Below are 19,059 nucleotides of genomic sequence, written 5' to 3' on the forward strand. Positions count from 1 at the left end.
AATAATTGGTAGAATAATCAAAATAATCGTCAGTTGCCTGAACTCAAGCACTCAGGGTGAAAGCATGAAGGCCTGCACACATTATAACATGCATGCTGCACAAGCACACATTAAACTGCATTTACTGCAATTCGCACAAAGTGAAACATTTAAGCTTTCATGCAAAAATATTATTCTTGAACTCAGTGCACTAAGTAAAAGTTGAGGTTAAAATCAAATTTAAAAAAAGCTTTGCATAGACATTTTAAATCACACTTAAGTTTTACTATAAACATGAATGCTCAAAATTTAATATGTACCAACATGGAACCCTCTTAGTTTCAGGATTTACAGCACTCAAAATAAAAACAAGAGACACTGTAATTCTCCCAGCACACACCTGACTGTCTCCACTGCATATGTATGTTTGTGTATGTTTGTGTGTGTGTGTATGTGTGTATGTGTGTATGTGTGTATGTGTGTCATGGTGATCTGGTTTGGAGTGTGAACGTGAAACACTTTGAAAATCAGAGATCCAGTTGAGGGGAGGAGGGGGGGATAAAATTAGACTTGCAAATTAGCTATTGCTAGACAGTTTTGACATCGGTATTATTAACATGACAAGCTGAGATTCTGTACAGTTTGAAGACATACAAAATAATTCTTCGGTGACTGAAAAACAAAAATTAAGTCATTGACAATATTAATATATTTATATTAATACCAACAAGGCTGTTATTTTTTCTGTTCAACTTCAGAACATTAACCATTTGTTTAAAATTGAGGGTAGTAGTCACTGTCCTTGTGGGTAGTGTCCTGCAGGGTTCATCCATCTCGTCTCCCCTTCTCAACGCCCCCCCTATGTCGTGGCTCAGGACCTTTCCAGTTTCCTCCAGCACTACTCACCATTTTACAGGCAATCCGAGACACGGTGCTCACATGGAATGAAAAGAAAAATTCACAAGGAATCTACACAAAGAACAAAAGTTGCACTTGGCCTCTTTCTTCCCTGTATATATATATATAAAAAAAAAATGTTGTATAACTGCAACCCGTTCCCCTCCCGACCTCTACGCCAAGACATTGTTACTCTCTGGAAATCATACAGAATACAGTACATCACGTTTTGTTTTACTTCACTTGAACTTCAAAACGAGAGGGCAGGGATGGGCGGGGAACAGAAATAAGAATTTACCAAGTCTACACTGAATATGATTCTCTGTGGATCCACACAGAAATCAGAGGGAACAGTTGAACTGCATTTTTTTTTGTAGCGGCGTCCATGACGGCTAAACGACGACTACCCTCCCTGCCTAATTTCCACAAGTCCTCTTCGCCCCAGCAGTGAAAGCCAGGGAGGCAGATCAGGGCGTGGTCTCGCTTAATCGTTCTTCTTCTCCCCCTCTGGTTTGTCTGTGACGGCTGCGGCCGCGGCAGGAGCAGCGTCGGCTGCGTTTGTGTTGTCCGGGATGTGGTCTACTCCGCTGGTGCCAAACTCGTTGACCCTGTTGGGGTCGACCCGATAGATCCAGCGCTGGTAAAGGTAGATGAAGAACACGACATCTGCAGGAAAAGACACAGATGTTACTCCAATGAGAAACAAGATCAATTCAAATGCATTTTTCCCTAAATGGCTGTGAGTAACCAAACCTGCAGAACATTTACATATAAACAAACGTCTGTTACATTCAAGTTCACACAAGGCTGATTAAGCCAATCACCGCCAGATAAATCTCTCTGTACTTCACCCTATACAGAGTTTTTATATCTCATCATGACTGGGCGACATTCCCACGCTGGCTATGTGGCCATTAATCGTGCGGCTCTTCTAGAGTTTCCAAATGTTATCAGATCGAATGAATCAAATTCTGATCGTGAAATGAGTCATTTCTTTGGGGTGGTGTGTTGCTCAAAACAATTTAACCACCGTTTTACAGCCGCAACAGCAGGTTACAGCCAATGGTGTACTGGCTATCAAGCATACTGTTTTGGAACGTCCTCTCTGTGTGCCTGTCATTTGGGGCGCCCATGAGAGCATGCTTCATGCCCGTGTCAGGCAATCACAGCCAAGCTTCCCCCCTTTACTCTCACTGCCAGAAGGAGGAGAAAAAAGTACCAGCCTACTTTGTAGTGATCAAATCTAAGTCAAAACGGACAAGCAAGACTTAAATCGCTGGATGTAAAGACATTAGTGTGTCAACATGCGCTTCAGCGAGTTACTGTCAATAATTATCACATATTTATTTAACATAATGTACATGAGAAACCTCAACTAGATATCTCCTAGAGTAACACTATTACTTGGCCATGAATACATGTAACCAGATTTGGGGTTTTTTTGGCTTTACATGTGCAAAAATGTCAGACACTTAAGTACAGACAGAAGGGCAGCAGGATCAAAGGAAAGATCATTACATGTAGTAGTGCTGTTGGGACAAATCACTTCAAACAAGTCAAACAAAAAAAACAATACTGGTCTAAGTGCAGATTTTACAGTAGCCAGATGACACATTATCAATTTACCGGCATGACCTAATTTCTCCCAGTAAGCTGGGGTTTTTTTTGTGTGTGTGCATGTAAACATACCGGCACGCTATGGTAATGATATCACCAACCTACGAATGAATTTCAGAACTGTTCCCACAAAGAAATAAAAATGTCATTTACCTGTTGTGAATACTTGTCTTTGTGAGTTAAACTGTCACTTATCAGCAACATAACAGCAAGAGTGAAGGTCTGTGTGAGCTTCACTGACCAGTGAGGAAAAGTGCACATTTATAACTGCCTTTAAGTCTGTGTGAGCTTTAAACTGTAACTGCTGTTGATCCATAGACATAAAGGAGAAGTAAAGCAGTAATTATGTGACTTCTGTAGGTTGTCTAAATATGACATGATGGACATTATGACTATTATACTGAAACAGTAACTCATTAATAAACTGGTGGGAGCATTAGTAAAATGGGTAAGATGTAGTGAGCTGACACTAGGTGGAGTCAGAGGACTAAATATAATGAGAAGAGTAGCGACAGACATAAACGCTGATGGTGATCAGTCAGTTGCTCTGTGGTTACAGGGAGTCACACACTCGGCTGTGACTGATCCACATTTCCATTAGTGCGAGTGTGTTAAAGTCAAAACACAAAGGCCAGAGAGAGAAGGAGAGCCTTTTTTTGAAACAAACAACAAATCTGTCTGGTTTAACTGCCCACCTACTTTAAGCCGCTGAGGGATGAGTGGAATCTGAAACCACCTCCAGCAATCTTCATCTAGCTACACACTCAAAATGGCTCCTCTTGAATGATGGCAGAGGAAGTGAACATATTTAATTTCCACTGGTTGTTTCAGGTGATTCATTTACTCCCCCTGATCCAGGTAAAGTCATTTAAAAAAAAATGTAAAATATCAACATCTACATCGGGGAAGACGTACCATCTCTGAGGCATCCTATCCTGTACATCATGGGCATCTTGATGACAAAGGCAAACAGGTCATCAATAAAGGTATTGAGAGCCTTGTAGGTGAGCATCCTCCATGGGAGGTGGGCCACAGACTTCATTTTGTAGTTGATGAATAGCTGCGGCGTCATTGTAATGAAACCTAAAAAAAAAAAAAAAAAAAGAGAGAGAGAAAAGAAGTTAGATCAGTTCAATCCTATAAACAATTTTACACCACAGGCATTAAATTCGACAGTAGGTGACATAGCTGAGTGTGCTCTTATGAAAAGTCTATTTATACAACGCACATTAGCAGAGACTATTGGGAATTGGATACGTAACCATGATGCAAGTATGAAAACATTAGCTGTGTGTGTGTCCACTTAGAGACGGAGTAATTAAGAGAGACGATAATATCTCTGGCCTTTAAAAAAAATAGACCTGCATAAACACGATGTGTCAACAGAGACGACAGTAAGATTAATAAAAACAGGAACAGAATAAAGGTGAAGAATGAGTAGAGCGATTATCTTGATGAAGAAACGTCTCTTCGTGCTGCCTCATCTGTAATTATTATCCATGTTAACAAAATCTGTTATATCATTCATCTGAGTATTTAACAAGTCTTCAGTCACATTGTTTATATTTACTTTTTGACATTGTTATCTACTCGTCTCTTGAAAAAGATATACAATAATACATTTTCACCGATTCTCAATGAGACCGACAGCTGTCAGTGGTAATTGTTGATAATCTTTTTGAGATTTACTGAATTTATATGATGCTACATGTTTCTGGATCCATGTAAAGTAGCTTCGAAAGTGCTGATTTTAATTCCTGTCCAGTACATTTGTTTTTTAATTTTGTGGCCTATTCAAAGATCAATCATGATTTGTAGGTAATTAACAAGATTATTTCCAGTAGGTTAACAACTCTTCTTCTATTGTTTGCCATTTTCTTTATAGTTGTATCCTTTTTTTCTTTTATAAGTAAAATATAAGTAAAAATACATGAAGTCCTGTTTGTAGTGGTGGAAACATTTACTCAAGCACTTAAGTACAACACTGAGATACTTGTACTATACTTAACTATTTCCATTTCATGCTACTGTATATTTCTACTCCATAACATTTCAGAGGGAAATATTATTGTGCTTTCTACTCCACTACATTTATTTGACAGCTTCAGTTACTTAGTAGTTCAAACTAGCTCCACCTCCAGCAGCTACAACAGTAACATGCTGCTCTAACACTGATGCTTTAGTATTAATAATCTAATGATGTCATATATAATAATATGTCAGTCAGAGGGACAAAATGAGTACTTTAACTTTATTACTTAATCTACATTTTGCTGCTAATACTCAAGTGGGATTTTTCATGCATGCATTACTTGTAATCGAGTATTTTTACATTGCTGTATCAATACTTCTTCCACCTGTTTGTGTGACATCAGCCTTCGAGTTTTCAACAACTGACACAAAATACTGCTCTGTTTAACAGAAAACAAAAAAAGGACACGGGAGTACTAGAGTAAATAAACACTTCAGACAAACTTACCAAAGGTTAACAAGAAGCCATAGAGCATGCTGAGTACCCATGAGTACCAGCCTTTGTGCTCTACATACAATAAACTGTAGACCGCATAGCAGCCAAACAGAGGGTAGAGCAGCCACGACAAGTACTTGAAGGCCATCTGTGCACAGAGTAAAGGAAGCAACAGTTAACTTGTTATCAGAAACTACAAGAATACATTTTCAATATTCCTTTTTCGTCCACTTGTATAAAACATGTCTATAATATTCTATTCATTTCGATGGAGTAATGTGTATTTTCTCCACAGGGAAACATATGGCCAGCTCAGCTGTGGTTTGACTTACATCGTCATAGACTTTGGTTGAAGACTCGACATATGTTGACTTGTCTTTGAATACCAATCTTGGGATTACTCCTGCGATTTTGTTCTCTCTGTCCAGCTAGAGAAAGATATAAATTGATGGTTGCTTGAATACAGTGGAAACAGGGTAACAAGATGCACACATGCAAAACGTGATGCACAAGGGACAAAAGAAACATTGCTAAGAGGATATTCAAATATACTACAGAAAATTAAATACTGTTAAATATTGTTATACATGAAAAAAGAAAGTTGTTTTGACTTACTCTGACGTCCATGACCTTGGTGATTTTCCACAGGTCAATAAGAAGGCCGATGAAGACGCTGACCTGCACCACAAAGTTGGTCTCATTGTCGAGTATGTACAGCAGCACCACCAGTGACTGAAACACTCCAAAAATGATGGAGCGTACGGAGAGGCCTTCCAAAGACTGCCGGCTGTTCCAAAACTGGATATCTGAGGAGGAGAGGCAGGTGAGGAGTAGCTGTGGGCATTAAAAGATACCAGAGGAACAATTTTAGTCCTGAACACGGACCAGCTGTTGTGAACTTACCATTCTTGAAGGCAAGAAACTCAAAGATGCTGTGCACAATGGAGACGACAATGGTGAGTCCCAGGAGGTAGGGGTTGGTTTCCAGAAGGGCCACCTATACAAAGAAAAGTTTTTAACTTCAGTACAGAGGTAACACCGACAGGTTCTTTAAGTTTGATCAGAGAGTCCACAGGAGACACCAGCTGTTTATATACATATATCTATACATTACTATTGTGATACAGTGGCGAACACAAAGAATGGGGCCCCTATATAGGCTATTCTGCAATGTGTAATATACTGTAAGAAAAACACATCACACAACACATCTGTGTAACCAAATGGCAGAAATAAACCTTATGCTACATGTTTTTTCACTGCATTATGAAGTGCTTTAAGTTTTATAGAAGTTCATGGACAGCTGAGATGTAATAACATTCAAAATTTAAAAAATTATTTTAAAAAGAATAAATTCAGAACAGGATTAGAATTTAATTTATATTTAAAATATAACTAAATATTTCTAGAGAAGCAACAGTAATGTTTACAACAGCAAAGTCACTATATAAACTCAATAACATCTCACTGTAAATAAATTTAAAATGTAGATAAAACAAATAATATTCCTGACATCAAAATATTGAGAGAAGTTTAGACAGAATGAAGAACACAGACATCAGTCAGTATCAGTCATTCATCCTGTCCTCTGTCCTCCTCCCTCTGATGCTGATGATTCACTGGGAGGAGCTGGTCTAGAGGGGAGCTGGTTTGTCTCAGCCAGCGGCTGAGTTTACAAGAGTTTGCCAAATTTTAAGATATGTGACAAATTCATCTAAACAGTTAAGAATACATACAGACAGCTTTTGTTTTAGCTTGTTCGTAACAATTCACTATTAGCTGAGCTTGCGTGCTGTGGTTGTGTAAAACATAGCAGTGGTGGATGAGAGACTGCGGTCAAAGCAGATTCAAATTTCACTTTTTTTACATGTTCATGCTTGTTGAACAGGTGTATTGATAAAGTACTGGATTTTTACTCTAAGGTTTTATTGCACTTACAGTAATGAAGGTAGTTGTCACCAACAAATTATTTTCACTTCACCTGTGCTCTGCTGTTCACTGACTTCACTCCGTGTGTGTGTGTGTGTGTGTGTGTGTGTGTAGGAGCTCAGCCCGACACAAAGAGCAGAGGAGAGGCTGTAGCGTGACAATAAATTACACCAAAACATTAAAAAATACCAATAAAAGAACCGGTAACGGTGGAGCTTATCAATACTAGGTCTTTAATAATTTAGCCCCAGGGCCTGTTTAATACCGGTACCCATCCCTACAGAGAAATAAGTGCACATTAAATAAAACAGCCATACCTTTGATAATTTTGGAGAAAATAAGACATATAAATCAATGCATATACAACCACGGGAAGCTGGAACAAGCGTTGATGTCTGGAACAACAAGCATCTCTTTCCCTTGCCGTTTAATCATATACAAAGCAAAAAGCAGAGGTGCGGTGGCAGAGAGCTAGCAGTAAAAATAAATGGACTTTGACGGAACAAATAATTCACTTTTGACAGAAATCCACCTGGAGACAGAGCTTTTGCACTGATGTAGTTGCCAATTAATCATCTGTCAATCAACTAGTCGATTAATTAGCTCCACTTAAAGGGGGCACAGGGAGAAAACCTGGGTCTACACCTGAATATACTCCCATTTCATCACATCTACTTAAATTCTCTGTGACCCTTGAACTCTTACCTTAACCGAATCTTGATCTTCATCAGACTGTTCGTACGTGTCCTCCGGCAGGAAGTTCCACGGTGAGCGAGCGTTCTGCGCAGCGTACAGCTGCCAGCGCCACAGGGACAGCGGGCAGTAAGTGAGGCGCAGCGGCAGCTTCGTCAGAGTCTCGTTGATTGGATAGTAGTCCTTCTGAAGGTTCCAGTAGTCATTGAAGTACACAATGGGGTAGTAGTCTCCACTTACTGCATCAAACTTCACATCTAGTGGTAGACAAATGTCAAAGATGGTTTGACACATGAACAACTTCAAAGAAAACAAGACTCATGATCTGAAACTTAACATTTGTTGTAGTTTTAAAATTAACAGCATTATAAACAAACAGTGATGAGGTGGGTGGAGGAACTTACGCTGATCTAGTGGTGGAGGGACGGAGCCTTTGACCCAGGCGGTGTGGTCGTCTACCATGTTGATGGTGAGGTTGGGGTGCCAATGAGAGATGATCTCCACTGGACCGTGGCTCTCTGCCCGCTGCGACATTTGAGAGACATTTGATTATAGGTGTCGGAGATGAGCCGCAAAACAACCTCTGCAAAGTCAGAATTAATGAAACTAACTGATGTTTTAGCTGCTGTAACAACTTTAGTTTCTATTGAAGTCAAACCGAACCATTATTAAACGTAACTAACTACATTAAATGGTTTTAAATGGGTTTTTGATTCTTTGATCATGGCTCCTCTCCAGAATTACCACATTATCTATGTCATCATATATTCAAGGTCATTATTTGAAATGCTCACTGTAATCAAATATATGAAGACAAAACTGGCAGGCTAAGTGGAAAATCTTTCTTATGCAAATCATTGATTAACTTAATGCCAAATAATGAAAAAATAAAATAAAAATATCAACCTTGATCATTTCAGGATCTGCTTCTGTCTCTCCTGTGAGCAGATTCTTGGTCTTCAGAAACTTTCTGCGCTTGAATTTATTCAGCACTATAAGAGTAAACAAGTCAAGTTTAACATTTTGGAAGGATCACAGAAATTATGACATTGTTATTCTTCTGTTGTGAGTTGACAATTCAAACCACATGTGCTTACTTCGTGTTGCATGAACTGTTGCCAGTCTGCGATACTGCCCCTTGCGTTTGGGGTCTGGGTGGAATCCACTTTTAGTGAAGTAGACGTGTATGTAAAGGGAACCGTTCTGCTGCACGTTCTACAGACACACACCAAACAGGAGGGAGTGTTTCAGATAAATACACGTTTACATCAAGTTCATTAACTTTGTCCCCAACATCTGTTCACCAACAATTGATCCTTCTCACCCCCCCCCCCCCCCCCCCCCCACCCCCCCCCCCACCCCCACCCATCCTCAGTCATCCTCACCTCTGGGATGTCCATCTCCGTATACTGCTGGTAGCAGCCATCGCCGCTCTCCCCCGTGTTCCAGTCTCCATAGACCAGGTCCCTATGGAACCAGAACAGGGCATCTGTGTTGTTGAAGTCTGAGAACACCTCGTCCTGGGAGATATACACGTACAGGTCCTGCAGGCATGGTGAGAAAATAAAGGTGTTTATGACATTACAGACGCAGGGGAGAGCGAGCGAGCTGGTGTGACGGGGGGAGATAACTTTGGCTTTCTGCTCAAATACATCAGGGGCTTCATGTATGAGACGTGTTGAAGAATGAACAGCTTCAATTCAATTAAAAATCTGGCCATGCAGATAAAAGGACTGAGTGTTTATAAAGAGGGACAGGTGTAATACCATGAGGGTGTCCTTGGGGAAGAGGTTCCTGCTGGGTACTCTGGGTGCCCCGGCTGGCGTGTTGGGGTCAGGAGTGGACGGCCCTCGACGGAACCAGCTACTGATCGCCCAGATTATGAAGATTCTGGAGAAACACGTGCGAGAAGGTGAAAAGATTTAGTATATTAGGAATTAAAGTCAAAGATAAGTGCGGAAAAACAAATAAAGAGAACAAAAAGAGAGGGAAGCACTTGGGGGGAAGAATTGGATTAATATTTAAACGTGTTTGTACATGAATGAACAAATGTTGGGTAAATTTGCATAAAAAGGTTCAAAAAGTGTTTTGCATTTTCTCTTGAGATCTGAGGAGCTGCCACAAGAGAGTGAAACCGCAAGAAGGCTAATCTGATTAAACTGTATCCAGTCAGGCTGCATTACAGTCTGACTTTAGGCGCCTTTCTTGCATCATAAATCAGTCATAGGTCAAGGCAGACAAACATGAAGTGAAAGAACAATGCAGAGTACTGTGTAGCAACAAATGAAAATATTGTGAAATATTCAGAAAAATATCAAGAACCGATACTGACTTTTTATCCATTATTATTCTAATCTGCATTTGCGTGCTTGCATTTTCTGTGCTATATGAAAATAAAAAATAAAAAAATCATGACAACTTAAAACATTCCCTTTAGACAAGATCTTGGTTTGTCATTCTTATTGAATTTTCATCTCTTTTTAACCAAAAACTCTGCCTATAAAGGCAAAGCTAGAGCTTCATAATGCTTTCTGCTCGACCTTGTGATTCATGTAACAAACTAAATCAAATCAAATCAAAGTCCAGCAAACTGACCACATCAAATTCATTCTTACATTTCTCTTTTATTTCAACAATTAACACCCAGACTCGAGGATACAAATAAGCTTAGAATGCCTTCAGATGCTTCTTGTAAGCACCTGCTTCCTGAGCTTGGGTGTTGTAAATGTGACATTGTTTCCTTAAGATTTTTTTTTTTTTTTTTTTTTTAAATTGCAGCCCACATTTGTTCCTGGACCAATCCCAGAATCAGTCACACGAAGTGCTGCAGTTTAGGAATATATAGAGAACTGTTCTGCAATTTTTATTTGTGTGAACCAGCTGAGCAGTAATATGATTTGTTGTTATTGCATTCATGTCTCCTTTTTGAACACTGCAGCTGTTGGGAATAAGGATGCTACACTTTTCCAACACATGGTTTTTCCAAATCATGATACTAAAATGTGCTAAAATGCCAAAGACTTGTTAATGGAGCATAATCAAATAAATGTACCTTCCCTTTACATAAGCAGCTGCTATTTGGCTCTAACTGCTCGCCTTAGGCAGGAAAAAACAACTATTACTCAAATTAGGGTTCAAAAATAAACTTCATTGGTACAAGCTCAAAACATGCTGTGTTTTGTATGTAATCCAAATTCACTAAACATAACATTCAACTGTTAGGTCTACGTGAAGACTGAACCTACAAACACTTGAAAGCCACAACTAACAGCTGCCAACATACATTTTTTTTTGTCTTGATATATAAAGCAGCACACAGTGAATGACAGCGTAAATACACTGGACAACATACTGAACAAGTAGACTAGAATTATTAAAAGATCTGTCACTTGTCAACGCCCAAAATCCAGTGAGAACAAATGTTCCCCTGTGACTGTACCAAATCAGAAATGGAAATCCATCAATAACAATTTGTCTGGCTTGTTTATGCAACAATGCGGGCAGAAGAAGATGAAGAAACATATTTTCAAAAGGCCTAATTTGGGTTAAAAATGGCAGATGGAGAAACACAGAAACTCTGCACAGAGTGAACTTTGTAAGAGCCAAGTGAACTTTAGCTGAGCGGTCACTCTCTGCACTAAAACCAGGATAAAATGTGTTAAATATTAATCACACTACTTTTATATTGATTGTGATGCCACCATGACACACCACATCATGCATTTTGTTTTGTTTTTTTTAAACCTCAGTATCAGAGTAAGCTTTTATCTCTGAGCTGACTCTCTGCTTGTCAAGTCAGCTATAAAAGACAAAAAGAGAGAGAGACGCACCTGAAGAGGACTCCTTTAATGACCTGCCATGCATTAGGTGCTTGTTGCTGCTGCTGTTGCTGCTGCTGCTGCTGCTGAGGGTCCTGTGCATTTCCAGCTGTCTGCACTGCTTGGCCGTCTGTTGTTGCAGCAGTTCCATTACTGCTCACCTAAAACCATAAATATACACACAAACATTCAGTCCAAGTGTCACAGTGATGAACTCTGCAGCGAAGGCAACATGTGATGAAGTATGTTAAACAACAATTTCACCCGCAGATTAAAAAAAAAAAAAAAAGAGCCACTCAAGAACTCGTGAGTCAGATGTAGCCACTGTACTTTACTGTAACCGCAAAGTGGTGATATAATGCTATTATCTATACAGGACAGTACATAGTAATTGTATGTATGACGAGAACGGTTCTCTATAGAGCTTCTGCTCCCTACAAACATAAGACACATCAAATATAGATTATCTTTCAAAAAAGTCACTAAAACAAAATCTGACAACTCCTGCATAGATGTTACTTTTATTTATTGCAGTTTTGGAACATTTTTGATCATTTTCTATTTTCTTTTTGTTTCTATATTGATAATTTTGTTTTTGATTTTCACAGTAAGTTTGTATTTACTACATTTTCAGTTATTTCACTCATTGTCTGATCTTTATATTCAGCTTGTTTTGCTCTTTCTTGATTTATTGCTCAATGTGATTTTAAATTGTTGTTTGTTTTACTGTCGCTATTGTTGTGTGGTTCTCAGAAGACCAGAGACCACTTTGTGAAAGCTAACAGGGATCCAAATAAAGAATAAAGAGTGTACAGTCGATTTTTATGGATTAAATGTGAAGATGAGGTGACAAAAATACAATTCACCGCAGACTTTTATTATGTGGTGACCTCACATCATTGATTAATTATGCCTGACTTCTGTATTTGAAGCACTTCATTCACACAAATCAATCTGTCACTCCATGATTTGCTGAAGGGAGGTAATACTGACAAATTGCTTGTTTTCACAACTTTATAGTAGGACGACTGCAATGTAATGTTTGCTTGGCAAAAAAACCCACAGATTTTTAAATAATCAATTAATCCTTTAAATAATGTGTCAAGAAAACATGCAAAATCTTCTGTTGTTCCTGGATTTGCTGTTTTTCTGTTTTATATAATTGTAAATTGAATATATATAAAGACGTCACTTGGAGGTCTGGAAAACCTCTGAGGCATATTTTCCTATTTTCTGACATTTCAATAAAAAATATATTAGATTAATCAATAATGAAACAAAATTGTTTATTGCAGCCCTCAAATTATTACAAATTACAAGGCACCTAAACATGACAAATGCAGTGCAAACTGAGAAATAGACAAAAACCACAAGAGGCAGCTAGGTTTAATTTTTACGCAGACGATATTACCTGAATTCATCAATCTGTCAAAACTGATATTGACAGGCTATTGGCTAATTTAACTACCACAATCTAAAGGTCCAGTTTAAATTACTAAGGTCACATTCATGTGACCATCAGCGTGCATCTTTAAGACCATCTGTAATCTGTCGTTACTTTGCTCTTTAACGTGATTTCACCCTTCGAAGCTCCAGCGTGTCCGTGTTACCCCCCCACCCATCCAGCAAAGCCACATTCTATTCAAATGACACAATGGACAAGCACACGCCAAGTCATGAGACTCATTCACTATCTAAACATCTAATCTCCCCCCGTTGTCACCAACACAAGGGAGACAGGAGGTTTGCCTTTGCAAAACAATTACCACTTGAGGGTAAAAAAAAAATGTTTTCTGTTTAACAGGTTATTATCATTTCTCAGGGTGACAAGCAGGCAGAGAATGAGTGTGAAGTGAAATTTTCAAGGTTTTGGGGTAAGCCACTAGCCCTGCGGTATCATAAACAGAACATTTCAAGGCCGTGAAGTGGCTCAAAATAGGGCTTTTCATCCTTGCTGCCATGTCCTGTTGTGTTAAAATAGAAGCGCCTCTATTATCAGAGAGACATGGATCTCTGTCTCCTGGAGGGATCAACATAATAACTGTCACACAGACAGATCACCAATATGTTCAGCAACAGAAAACAGGTTATCTGTTCGAGGTTGAGATAATAAATTTACACACCTTGAACAAGGATTAACAATTAACCACCTACTCAGGGTGCAGGGTAAATGCTTTACACTGGATTGTCACAGGAAGAGGGCAAAAAGTTCAGGTAAGTGAATCGTTCACAGAGAAGTGGAGGCTGCTCTTTTAATGTTTATTACACATAGTGACAGTAACCTCTACAGCCAGACGAAAGTGATGCAATATTAAGCATATAAATAAGGATATAAAAGAAAGCAATGCAATATTAAGCAAATAAATAAGGATATAAAAGAAAGCAATGCAATATTAAGCAAATAAATAAGGATATAAAAGAAAGCGATGCAATATTAAGCATATAAATAAGGATATAAAAAGATATCTGTGGCATGTGTGTCAATTATTAATTCGTAAAAATGCTTTCAGTCTGTGCTAAAATAAAGATAGGCTACTAATTTGTTCACACTAAAGTCTCTTCACATTCAGAAAACATCTGAAATAAAAATCAAGAAGCTGCTACTTTACTACACCAATACTGAGCAGAACCAACACCTCTGCTTATATCTGGCTATTAACCATTTAGCAGTTTCCCTAAATTAAATACCACAGACACGTTTCTCAAATGATTCAGCACCAGTGGGCCTCGAGACCAACTGTCTCCTCTAAAATAGCGCATTTATCCTGACAGAGCTATTTTATTTTTAAAAAAGATACACTAATACATGCAGTACCCTTGTCCTAGTTTCTGCCACTTGTGTATTACCATTACATTTGAATCACTGAGCTAAGCATCCATTTTACTGGAGGATAAAGCCAAAAAAGAAAACATTTCACAACATTTAACCGTGAATCATGAAAGGTATTTTCAGAATCCTTAAAGACTAACTTTCTAAATAAAAACATGTTATGTCTGCTGCTGCATGATAAAAAGAATCCTGTTTCCCCATGTTGCAAATATATTTTTTTATCAAAATGATGGCATCAACACACCCTTTCTGTTTGGACTGCCAATGACTTGTGTCTGTGAAGAACAAATCTGTTATAGGCTAAAGCGGAATCAAAACAGTGTTCAGAATTAAAACATTTTAATTTCTGGTAGGTTTATTAGACTTAATTTCAGCAGCATGCACTGTTCAAATAGTATAGTGCAACCATGGTTTTAATGACTCTCCTTGTGTGGGGGCAGTATCAGATCTAGCAAGGTTATATTACAATAACTGTGATTGATAGGAGCATTGTGTTCATTTTGTTATCTACAGTAGATTTGTAAAATAAAGGAAAATATGTAAAAGTTTTGATGTAAACTGTGAAAGTCTAAATCTTCAGTTTTCACCAGGGGGCCACTATTTGCCTACTACTGCTATAAAGGAAACTAAAGAAAACAAAACCAAAATTAACAGTTAGTTCTTAAACAAGTAGTTGAATGACAAATTGCTGGTTAGTCATTTTGGTCATTGATTGGGTAAAAAATACCAAACATTTGCCATTGACAGCTTCATAATTCCCTTTCTTTTTCATATCAGTGTTTTGTATCATTACAAATTGGAGATTTTTTTAGACTGAAAAGGCAGACCAGTAGTTTGCCTCCAGACACTGATGATTCACTTTGACCTCTAGTAAACGGTGATTAGCATGTGTCACTCGGAAAAAGCAGAAATGTCCCTTTAACAGATATTGTTTTAACGATTTAAGAGGACATTTACATTACTAACCAAATTGGACGTTTACTAAACTGCTTCATCTAACTTGACGTGTCATTTGTAACAAGAACAACTGACAGGTTATTAATTTATGTGGTATTTGTGCGTTAAAAAATTAGCGTTGAAGCTGAAATGTCCCCCTGGAAAGGTTGTAAATTTGAAAAAAAAAAAAAAAAAAAAAAAAGACAAGTGTAAAGATTGAACAGAGAGTAAGAAATGTGTGAGACCTGCTTCAGACTGGCCTGGTTAGACGAGCCCAAGCTGCGTTGTTCAGGTTCAGGCCTTGTGATAGCTAACCGACACACTGCAGCAGTCAGCCGGCTCACACTTTCAGTCAACTAATTATCTTGTCACCGGTTGTATTATTGTGTGTCTCCAGGTGAGATTTAACCGTAAACGCCGCTCTCGCTCCCCTCATCTGCTCGCTGGCAGTCAGGATTTCTCAACACGTCGTCAGGAGGGGGTCGTTTTAAAAACCAACCGGCACTGACAACGTCACTCGGGCTCGTGTAACGAACGGTAACACGTTTAAACGTTAACGGTCACACACTCAACACTCACACAAACACACCGCTCTCCTAAACCCTAGCAATAAAAATTAAACACGGTCATACAGGTGTCATTCATTTTACCTCGCCGTTGCTCACGGTAGCTTTAGTTGCTTCGCTCTCCTGCGTCGCCATCTTTCCTTGTCTCTGTCACACACACCGCACACACACTGGTAGCTGGGAAACTGCGCTTCATCTCGCGAGAGGTCAGCTGTAGCGTCACTGGAGTGACGTACGGTGCGTCTCGCAAGGGAGTGATTGTAAAACTGCAGTTTTGGGTCGATTTGTATACTTAAGTTTTATATGTTGGTTGAATATGATTGTATGGTTTGAACATATACATGATAAAAAATTAAAATAAAAGGTGAAAAGTATGTTAATATGTTTTTTTATTCATGTAACTGTTTTTTAATATTTTCATTTTATGTTCTTCATGTATTTATGCTATTTAAATCTGATTTGTATGTGCTGCTACTGTTTACCTGAATGTTTGTATATTATCCTTTTGTTAATAAAGAAAAAGGAAAACTGCAATTCTATTTGATTAATTTGCTTACTATTTTGAATTTTATATGCACAAATCCAAACTCTTAAGCAAAGAACCAAATTTTTCAGAGCTGACTGTCCATGTCAAACAATATATTTATTCAATATATAAAACGTATAAGTACTGTAAGATTTACAAGATATTTAGCAAGATATTTAACTTTTTTATTATTATTAAAACCTTTATTCCCACTGGCATTCATGTGATTGTAGACTTAAGCTGTATACACAAGGTGATGTAAATTTAATGTATACTTATTCCATTGAAGATGTTAAAAAATAAATAAATAAATAAGAAAATGGGCACTATTGTACAGATTGATGTATTTGGTGTTATATTTTGTGGGTTGGATAGCAATATTACCTTTATAATTCAGCTGCTGATCATTCTTGGTAAATTCCACATCCATAAATCTAAATGTCTGGCTCCAAACCTGCTTTCATCAGTTTATTGTTGAACTCGAGCAGTATGGCACCTTAATCGAAGATGTGAAGAGCAAAAAAAGCTAACAAGACTTTCAGTATTTTAAAGGAAGTACATTTTATTTGAACTCTGAAAGGACTTACAATAAATGGACTTTAGACTTTTCTGGCTTGTACAAAGTTTTTCTTTACTGGTTTTGTATGACACATGTTGTTGTACCTCTTTGTTGTAAATAAAAAAAACTGTAGGGAATAAATGAGATTGAGAAATATTGTGTGCTGCTTTTTTCTGACAAGGCTGATGAAACAGCATGAAACACTGTGCTTCAGTCAGTCATATTTAGTGGTGTACCTTAAAGGATTGGTTCACAATTTTTCAAGTATGTCTTAAAACAACAGTCAGGTGTCCATTTGAACACTGAAAGAGGTTTTCCTGATGATGATTACAGCAAGAAAAACCTGTTGCAATGTTCATTTGGGCACCTGACTGTTGTTTTAAGACAGACTTGAAAAATTGTGAACTCGTCCTTTAATAAAATGAAAGCTGCCTATAAACTCAGAGTAGAACCTGTATTACTTGGTGTGTAAAATAGCTTCCTGTTGAAACATGTCATTTTTTTTAACTTTCCCTTCCTCTCTGTCAACCTTTATATTCATTCCACCAAATGGAAAATACATTCACTCAAGTACTGTAAGTACAATTGTACTTCACCCGAGTAATTTACATTTCGTGCTACTCTATACTTCTACTCCACAACCGTTTAGGTGTGAAATACATGTTTTACACAGAGCATAAGATCACATGTAAAAAGAAATACAATGTTATTAAATAAATTAACCAGTAAAGTACTTACCTCACCATGCTACATTAAAATGCTGCTTATACATTTTAATGCATCAGTAATTTCTAATTGTATATTTATACTAATGAACACTTTTGCTCTGATACTTTCAGTGTATTTTGCTGAGAATATTTCACATTACCGTATTACTACTTTTTCTTCAGAAAATGATGTGAGTACTTCTTCCACCACTGCACATTTAGAAATATCATCACACACATTGCAAAGACATTTAGAACAAATTATAATTAATATTCTGCATATATACTCTACACATTTCCAACAAACGCCATGATTTGTTTTTCATATATGTATATTATTGAATACAATCTGTCCATGAGATGTATAGTGTGTTGTATTCAGACAAATAATGAGTGAAAAACATAATATGGTTCATGTTGTGTTACATGTACAAACAAATAAACTCAATCTGATAAGCAATTATACTGGCAAATCATTTTTATTGTAATGTATTACCATTTGGCACATAGTAACACAAGCACCTTAGAGACTGACAGTTTTTTTCGAGCAAAGGAGGACAACACTGTATTTTGTGTGCTGATGACATTTCTATTGAAAAGAAACCACAAACAACAAATTTCTTCTGTAAACCTCAGAGGACGGGAAAGCGTGTAACAAAACAAAGCGTAATTAAGGCATATCATTCATTTGAAATGCACCCTGTCAAAAGCTGAGTGTTGTAATTATAACGGAGAGGGAGACTATAAAGTGAGTGATTTACATTCTCACTGTTAGATGACTGAAAGACTGAACACAAGATGATGTGTTTTAACATGTAGCTACAGGAACAGAAAACACATAAAATAAAACTGAAAGAGTTTCTTCTGTGTTTTGTGTTTCGAAATATAATCTTGATGACGTATTAGGTGTCAGGAGTATCTGGTCAAAAACATACCTATAAAAAGGTACATTGTAAATCGCATACATACATTTTTACTTGTGCTACGGATGGAAAACATACTATACATAAGTACATTTCTGAGTTCAACACCTCCACTAGATGACTTACAACTTAAGCCACTCGACTAAATACAAACTTGTGTGATGCCACAGGATGAAGAACGTGTAGAAAGGGGTAAGTGATTGTATTTGAATTGCATCTATTTAAATGTGTTGTGCCCACATGGAACTAAAAAAAAAATTCATGAATTCAAAATTTTTGCCTGTTAAGTACTACTTGAAATTCAATGTTGTTGTTGTTTTAATTTTAGCACAATTAAAGATTCATTTCATAGTTCAGATTGGGACAGTCTAAGGATTAGATTCAGCATCCAGTCCAACAATTTTGCACGATGTACTGCAGCTACAAGCAGCTGAGAGCTTTTTCAGAATACACTTTCTATAGATGTTTATTCTTGGATTTTGCCATTGATTTATACATGAGAGAGCTCAGTTTAAATTAAGTGGATACATTTGATTTGAAAGAGATTATACAGATTATTGAGCTTCACCATTTCAATTTTTTATTTCAGTGGTTCAATATAAGCAGGACACA

At 37.6% G+C, this 19,059-nt stretch overlaps 1 protein-coding gene across 1 annotated transcript; it reads right to left on the reverse strand.

The window, feature by feature from the left end:
• Positions 1-260: 260 nt before the first annotated feature.
• clptm1 (CLPTM1 regulator of GABA type A receptor forward trafficking) lies at positions 261-15,929 on the reverse strand. Its single transcript, XM_042415240.1, has 14 exons — positions 15,817-15,929; positions 11,413-11,561; positions 9,349-9,472; positions 8,968-9,126; positions 8,680-8,797; positions 8,489-8,574; positions 7,987-8,107; positions 7,595-7,839; positions 5,864-5,957; positions 5,576-5,766; positions 5,293-5,388; positions 4,973-5,108; positions 3,409-3,576; positions 261-1,542 (listed from the first exon to the last, which is right to left on the reverse strand). Exons 1-14 carry the CDS (start codon positions 15,865-15,867, stop codon positions 1,361-1,363), a joined length of 1,920 nt encoding a protein of 639 aa, XP_042271174.1. The 5' UTR covers positions 15,868-15,929; the 3' UTR covers positions 261-1,360.
• Between the last annotated feature and the right edge of the window lie 3,130 nt (positions 15,930-19,059).

This window comes from Thunnus maccoyii, chromosome 6 (assembly GCF_910596095.1).
Source record: "Thunnus maccoyii chromosome 6, fThuMac1.1, whole genome shotgun sequence".
Classification (NCBI taxonomy): domain Eukaryota; kingdom Metazoa; phylum Chordata; class Actinopteri; order Scombriformes; family Scombridae; genus Thunnus; species Thunnus maccoyii.

What these genes read in the sequence shown, in the direction of transcription:
- clptm1 (XM_042415240.1), bottom strand. Translation starts at nt 15,867, where the DNA reads ATGGCGACGCAGGAGAGCGAAGCAACTAAAGCTACCGTGAGCAACGGC. An exon ending in CAGATCCTGAAATGATCAAG is followed by an intron (nt 8,108 to 8,488) that starts GTTGATATTTTT and finishes CAAATGTCGCAG; the next exon opens with CGGGCAGAGAGCCACGGTCC. An exon ending in TGGCTTCTTGTTAACCTTTG is followed by an intron (nt 3,577 to 4,972) that starts GTAAGTTTGTCT and finishes TTTTTTTTTTAG; the next exon opens with GTTTCATTACAATGACGCCG.